We start from the raw sequence: 7,500 nt of genomic DNA on the forward strand, positions 1-7,500 counted from the left end.
GGCCCACACAGCTTTCGGCGGCCCTGGGGACCCACGACCCCCCGCGAGTCCCGGGCCTGGCCAGCTCTGCAGCCCGCAGCTCAAGTTCAGGCGCCGCCCGCCGCCGCAGGCCCCATTCTGACGGGGCTGGCGCTAGGAGGCCCCGGTGTGGGCTCCGCTCCCTCCCAGCACTGGGCTGCTCAGGCGTCGCAGGGGTTGCCACTGGCCCAGGCTTAGTTTTCCCGACTCTCCTTACCAAAGCTAGGTCGGATATTGGTGATCTCAGCCATGTCGTAATCAGAGGCTATTGCTGTAAATGCTTTTTCAGTGGTCAGCCCAGTCTGGGGACGGCCGGCCGGCACTGAGGCCGCCGCGGTAGAGCGATAGCTCAGGGGAGGGGGGGAGGTATCTGGCGGACACCTCCTGCGACGGCCGGGCCCCCGTTTGCCAGCTGCTGGCGCCTCCTAGGATGCTCCAGGGATGCTCTGAGCGAAGGATGCAGGTGCAGCCCGACTGGTCCTGATGCGAGGTAGGCCACGCCTTCTTCCGAACGGCCCTCGGCAGAAGACTCCGCCTCCGCCCGAAAAGGTCCGGAAGCCAAGCCCGGCCCCTTTCCGGTAGCTCTCCGCGAGGTGACCCCTCCCGTCGCCGAGATTTCTGGGGAATGAGACCCCGCCCACTGGCGGGCTGTGGGCCCCTAAGGCGAGAAGCCCCGGGGCCCGAGCTAGAAGTGTAGGTACGTTTTCATCTGAGGTCCTATAGATCCTGTGGATTCCCATTCCAGGGCTTAATATAGCGGCAGAATGTTCTGGATGACAGGGACTCCAGAATTTTGGAAAAAGAGAATTATGTACTGCCTGAATTTCAGTATCGTTTGCCATTACTGTTACGCATATTTGAGACCGCTAAAAGGTATTATGGGAGCTTTCTTAAACTTCAGAAGCTCTGATTAAAGGCTAAACCAGGTGATGGTTGCGTAACTGAGAAGTTACTGGGAATAATTGTAGAAGCAAAATTCTACAATCCATCTATGGATGGATTTTGTGGTGTGTAAATTAAAGCTTTTTTTTTTTTTTAAGGCTCGTGTGTCAAAGGAGTTGGGTATTTCTCTTCCAAAAGCTTCAAGTACTTAGGAGTGTTTGGGGGCGGGGCGGGGGAGAAGGGCAGAGCGAGCGAGCAAACCAATAGATTCGTGTGTACTGCAGGTTGAAAAACAGGACACAGAGGAAACTCCAAGCTTCTAGAGAATTCCTTGGCATTTGGGAGAGGTAGGGTGATTCACGTTATAGACTACTGGCATTAATTTCCATGATTGCCTCAATTTCTCTCTTTATGGCCGTGGATCTTTCATCTTGATTACAGGCAGGATCATGGCAAATTATTTAAATGAATATTTGTTGATGCTTCACCTGTAAATTGAGACAGTTGAATGTGTTTTTAGTTTTGACATTCTGTCCTAGAAAAGTGGAAAGAACATGGGTCTAGGAATCATTCAAAACCCATGTATTGAATTAATGAACATCGACTTTGCCCCAGGCACCTTCCCGGGTACTGGATCATGGCATTAAAAGCTGGAGTTAGGATGCCTGATTCCCCTTGATAGCTGTGGGTCTTTGTGAAACCACCTTCCCAGCTGAGCCAGAAATTTCTGTTCTGTGTAAAGTGGGAGATAGAATATCCATTGTCCCATCGGGTTTATTGTGAAGATCAAATCACCTATGATAACGTAGGTGAAAGCATTTTGTGAAATGAAGAGTGTGATACAAACATGAATAAGCACTGTGGGTCCAAGACTGCCTTCGCTTTATTCGGGGAAACCGCACTATTCGTAAGCCAAGGAGTCCTCTTTCTGCAATTTTATGAATTCGCCATTTTCTCGGTCCCGATTCCAAGTATCTCGCGGCGAGAAAGATTAGACAGATGTCACCCCAAACCACTGAAATGCAACCCCCAGTTTTGTTTTGAGTGGGACAGCTGAAAGCCTGGCATTCCTTTAATTTCTTTCGCCAACAACCGACGCATCGGCTTCAGCCCGCCCGCACCTAGCATGGCGCCCGCAGATTGGCGCATGCTCCTTGGCGCCCCGGCGCCGCGCCTCGCGGCTCGGGGGCGCGCACGTCAGTGGCGGCCGTTGGCCGACTTCCGGCGGGAGCGGCGTTGGGATTCCGCGGGATCTGGCCGGCTGGTGAGGGCTGCGGGGCGCGTGCGGCGGGGCGGGAAGAGGGAGGTGGGACGTCGGGGCCGAGGGCCTGGGCCTGAGGGCTGGCGTGGGGTGCGTGACGGGAAGTGAGGCGTGAAGGTCCCTGGCCGGGCGTGGGGACCGCGGCCGGCCCTGGGCGCCGCGGGGGGACGCGCTCTCAGGACCCCCTGGTGCAATCTCTTCCCCGGGGCGGCCCGCGCCGGCGCTGCCCCGGGCGTCGCGCTCATTGACCCCGTTAGTGGGACTCCAGTTCCCCGAGCGGGGGTCTTTGTAGGGCTGCTGCGCTCGCAGTGCCTGGCGCCCATCTCCGCGCGCTGCTGACTTGGACTCGTAGCTGCCTTCCTTCCGTCCTTTTTCTCTTCTGAGCCTGTCATTCATCTCTGAAACGTAGGGCTCTTCCAGGCTGCCCCCACTCCGCGTCTTACCCGCTCCCTGCCCTCCCCTATGGAGGTCGACTGTGGCTTGGATAACCAAGAAAAGGACATCAGTTGATTTTGGGGTGGGGATGGGGCTCTCTCTGGCACCTGGAGAAACTGAATTAGGGAGGGTTCTTAAAAAAATTATTTAAAGAACGTTTTTATTTTAGCTTATTTTAAGTAATCTATGTCCCCGATGTGGGGCTGGAACTCAGGACCTCGGGATCAAGAGTCCCACTCTCCACTGACTGGGCCAACGGGGCGCCCCCGCATTAGGGGGGTTTAAAAGAACTTTACAGTTCAGACTCTGAGAGAACTTTGTTAGTTCCCTGGTCCGGGCTTTCACGTAGTGCCCTGATAGATGGGCCTTCGCACTTGACTTGAGCACTGTCTGTGGGACACCGGGCAACTTATTTTATTCTTGGACCTATTTTATTGAAAGTAACGTTTTTCTGGGTAGAAGGATGCGGTCATTTTCCATACAGTGCTTCACTCATGGTCCAAACGCCACACAGAGTAAGCTTGGGATGGGAAGCTGGGAAGTTCATGGCCTCTTTCCTTCATTTCTTCAGGGAGCATTCCCTGCCAAGTACTAAGGGGACTAGGGAAAGGGTCCTTTTCCTCAAGGAGCACGTGGTTTTGAGGGAAGGAGAGATGGGAAGGAGGCTGACAAGAGGCTGTCAACACCCATGAACACTGTCAAGGAGGTTTACAGACAGGTGCCGTAAGAACGTAAAAGAAGTTTGCGTTGCCCTTAGGATGTGAGAGCTGGAACTGACAGTTGAGAAGTAACATGACGTAGAGAACAGTAGGGCTCTTCTGTCTTCAAAACAGGGTTCTTACTGATACAGGCTCGCCTTTCAAAAAACCACACTTTGCTTTTGGATAGTTTCTGTTGATGGAACTACCTGTTCGTGGAAACCAGAGCAAACATTACTGACGTAATAAATTACTATTTAATGACGTAGATGCTGTTTTTGCTTCATTTTATAGCTGAAGAAACTGAGATTCAGGTTAAGTAACTTCAGCAGGTTCAGGAAGCTGGAGAGAAGCTGACGTGGGAAACACACGCAGACAGTTAGACTCCACACCTTGCTCTCAGCATCGTGCTGTTCTCCCCCCGGTGTTAATGATCACTGACTTTACTAATCCCTTCCTGTTTAATTCTTAGAGCAACCTTCTGAGGTAAGAACAGCCCTTCTCTTTTACAGTTGAGGAAACTGAAGATTAGAGAGGTTAAGTCGCTCAGCCAAGATCACGTGCCAATGTGTGGTGGAGTTAGGATTTGAACCCGGCACTGTGACCGCGGTCACTCCTCTCCTATCTGCTGCATTTGGTGTAAAGTACTGTCCCTGACTGAACATGAATAAGTGGAAAGATACTTGAAGAAGTGCTGTTATCATTAAGGAATATGAAGGCGATAAGAACTTGCTTTTCTTCTTTCAGGATGGAACGCGGGTGGGACTCGTACAATGTTGCCCTCTAGGAAGAGGAGGACTGTGACCGAGTCCCCACAGCACCAGGCCAGCCAGGAGGAAGAGGACCTAGGCCTGGAGTGTGCTGTTAGGCCAGTGTCTGACCAGGGGAAAGACGCGGCGTCAGTGTCACTCTCGGGGGCTCCAAGTCATGGCAGAGCGGCTGGCCTCCAGGTGCAGGCCGTGCAGGAGGCCGGAAATCAGCCTGGCGAGGAGGACCCACCCTCGAGCTCCAGGGTGCTCCCCCCGGACACAGACGCACCGGTTCTGGAAGCTGTTGACGAGGCCGTCTCTCAGGGAATCGCCCTGCCTCCCTTGGAGTCTTCCCAGCCCCTTACTGTGCACGCTGGTAAAGGAAGGGGCCCGAGCCCTGGCTCAAGGAGAGGGAAGAGGATTGCACTCAGGCCTGGGCCAGCGCCCCAGGAAGACAGAGCTGACCAGCCTGTTACAAAGGAGCCTTTGTCGGGAGAGCCGAGTGAAGGAGGCAAGGAGGAAGGAGGTAAGATATGACAGCTCTCAGGCCACGTTCCCCTTGTCGGTGCTGCTCGGCCATGGTTCGCCTGCAGCTCTTTACAAAGCGGTGTTTCTGAAAGGGGGCGCCGACCCGGGATGGGGTGGGGCCGGTGGAGCCCGGCATTGAACCTTACGAGCGGGTGGAGGCCTTCTCCCTCCCATTCCCTAGACCCTCTTTTGTATCCTTTTCTTAACTTGCTCTTCTTCCACGTTCAGAGGGGTGAACTATGTGTAGCCTTTTGTGATTTGGTGGGTGTCCGTGCAGTGGGGCCCGTGGAGGAGAGGCAGCGGCTTGAAAGGACACACGACTGCCCGGGTGGGGCTCCGAGGAGATGACACCCGCGATGGACGAGTTGTAGTTTGACAGGGTGGCAGGGGGGCTCACAGGCCCAGAGCGGCAGGTGCCGAGGCCGAAGAGGACGGAGGCGTGGTCGCACGGAGGAAGTGAGAGAGGACTTCGGGCGGTGGCCTGTGTGCAGCCTGAAGGGCTGGGATTTTCACGCTCAAGCACTGGACCTTCTGTAGGTGGCGGCCGGGTCATAAGGAAGAGAAGCTGACGGTCTAGTTCTCCCCTCAGGAAGCTTCTTTCCAGGGGAGCCGGGAGGACAGGACGCGGACACGGCACTCGTTCGGAGCAGCTGAGGGCAGCGCGGAGGCAGGCGCTGGGGCGTGCGGTATGGGCCACGCGGTATGGGCCACGCGGAGTTTTGAGATTGGGACTGGCTGGGTTGTGGGGTTCTCTTGAGAGGGGAAGGAATGCAGGTTGGGCAGCACATTGCTCAATCCCCAGCGGTTCCAGAGTCCCTCCGAGGATCCACGGTCCCCCAGAGGTTCCGCGGTTCCCCAGAGGTTCCATGGTCCCCAGAGGTTCCAGAATCCCTCCGGGGATCCACGGTCCCCCAGAGGGTCTGCGGTCCTGCACAGGTGCTGTTGTGCGGATGTGGAGCAGGGCTTCCCAGGGCCAGGGAGGAGACCTTACAGAGGGTCGGTCTGGGACGTTGCCAGCGAGGCCCGAAGGAAGGGCGGACCTTAGAGACGTCAGAAGGAAGAACTGGTCTGGCTCAGAGACGGGCGTCATTTCAGCTCTCTGCCCCCCGGTCGGGCGCACGTCCTCCAGGCCCAGGCATTGGGGCGCTTGGAGAGGACTGTGCCCTTCGATGTGTGCTGCCTGAGGTGATGTGGGCCCAGCAAGGTAAAACACAACTCTGAGATGGGAGTCGGTGAGATGTGGGAGTAGAAACGTTCAAAGTGTGAGTTGTGCTTCTTCGTGGAAAGGAATGTGGCGGAAGTCGACACCGTGAGTGAGGCTGGGGAAGATGGCGGAGAGGGAAAACTGGAGAAGTGGCAGGACAAGTCCAAGGCAGGAGTGTCCAGAACAAGGCTACCCTCACAAGAGGTCGCAGGGGGGTTTCTGAGGCGAGGAGGGAGGAGGAGGGAGGGGGGCAGCTGTGTCCGCTCCACAGCAGGAGCCGGGGTGGGGGGGGGCCAGCAGGGCCACTGAAATGCCTCTGTCAGGCTCGGGTGTGTTTGTGACGGGAAGACCTAGAGAGGGTACGGGGGTCAGGGCTGCAGCGTCCTCCGCTGTTGAGGAGTGGGGTCTGCAGGCGATTTCAGGGGTTAGTTCGCAGGCGTCCAAGTCGATGAGTGAAGTAAACGTTCCTGTAGGAGTCTCTGTAGTGCCACGCCTCCTCACGGGGCCGGTCGGTTAACGTGGATTCTGCCGCCTTGCACTTGAATGAGCTGTGTGTACAAGCAGGACCCAGAAAAGAAGGACCTATGAGTCTATCCAGAATCCTTTTTCTTCCCCCAAGTAATTTTTTTATTTTTTGTTTTTGCTAAGTAGAAACATTAACGTACAAGGGGTGCCTGGGAGGCTCAGTCGATGAAGCGTCCGACTGTTCATTTTGGCTCAGGCAGTGACCTCACGCTCTGTGAGAGCCCTCTGTGCTGAGCCCCGCGCTGACCGTGCAGAGCCAGCCTGGGATTCTCTCTCTCCTCTCTCTTTACCGTCCCCCGATGCTCTCTCGTGTGCTCAAGCTCTCTCTCTAAATAAATAAACTTAAAAAAATAAAAAGAGATACAACATACAAAACATTAAAAATTCACATACATGCGTTTTTCAAAATACTGAAAAATTTAAGGTAGAAAATAAATAACACCCACAGTCTTACTGCCCAGAGTTAAATACTGCTAAAATTTAGTGCAGGGGCGCCTGGCTGACTCAGTCCATAGAGCACGGACTCCTGATCTTGGGGTTGTGAGTTCAAGTCACACGTTGGGTATAGAGATTTCTTAAAAATGAAAACAAACAAAAGCCTGGGTTGAAGTGTAGTAGTCCTTTATCCGTAGTTTCAGTTTCCCGCAGTCAGCCGGGGTCTGGAGGCGGATGACCCTCCTGACACACTGTCGTCGGAAGGTCAGTAGTGGCCTGATGCTGGGTCGCCAGGCCGAGGCCCGCACTCCCCTCCTCGCCTCACGCGGACCTTTCGTCATCGCACGTTGTCGCTAGAAGGGTGAGTACCGGACGGAGGGGTTTTGAGAGGGGAGAGCGTGTTCACGTGACTTTATGCTACGTCGTCCTGATTGTTCCACCTGTGAGCAGTTATCGGCAATCTCCCTGCCTGCCTTGTAACTGTTCCGTAGGGACGTACGCGGAAACATAGAACCTAAGGGTTCAGGACTGCGGGGGTGGGGGCCGTCAGGCATCCCCGGGGGGTTTCTGGACGGATGTCCCCGAGCTCCTGGACCAGCAAGTTGTTACAGTCGGTGCACCTGCCAGACCGTTTCTGGGCTGCAGGTGCTCGTGATCAAACTCCGTCCGCCCTGCCGTGTGTGGTGACGAAATTCTTCCCCAACCCCTGGCCTCTTTTTTTTTCCCCAGAATTTAAATTGTTCTTTCGGAATTGATTTACATAAC

General features: G+C 55.0%; 2 protein-coding genes across 8 annotated transcripts in view; one reads left to right on the top strand and one right to left on the bottom strand.

Moving 5' to 3' along the window:
* Positions 1-531, bottom strand: part of SYT11 (synaptotagmin 11) — an 18,081-nt gene extending 17,550 nt beyond the window's left edge. The window contains exon 1 of one of the 2 annotated variants that reach the window (XM_029936015.1): positions 236-531. In XM_029936015.1, coding sequence (XP_029791875.1) covers positions 236-269 — 34 coding nt within the window. In that variant the 5' untranslated portion in view covers positions 270-531. The remainder of the gene's footprint in view (positions 1-235) is intronic. The other variant, XM_029936014.1, reaches the window with a different exon arrangement.
* GON4L (gon-4 like) overlaps positions 385-7,500 on the top strand; it is a 61,153-nt gene continuing 54,037 nt past the window's right edge. For 2 of the 6 annotated variants that reach the window (XM_029936000.1, XM_029936001.1), the window contains exons 1-2: positions 3,093-3,111; positions 4,042-4,569. In XM_029936000.1, coding sequence (XP_029791860.1) covers positions 4,068-4,569 — 502 coding nt within the window. In that variant the 5' untranslated portion in view covers positions 3,093-3,111; positions 4,042-4,067. Of the gene's footprint in view, positions 509-2,097; positions 2,165-3,091; positions 3,112-4,041; positions 4,570-5,160; positions 5,258-7,500 lie in introns of those variants that run through there. The other 4 variants (XM_029936002.1, XM_029936003.1, XM_029936005.1 and 1 more) reach the window with 4 other exon arrangements.

The sequence above is a fragment of the Suricata suricatta genome, chromosome 3, assembly GCF_006229205.1.
Source record: "Suricata suricatta isolate VVHF042 chromosome 3, meerkat_22Aug2017_6uvM2_HiC, whole genome shotgun sequence".
Lineage (NCBI taxonomy): Eukaryota > Metazoa > Chordata > Mammalia > Carnivora > Herpestidae > Suricata > Suricata suricatta.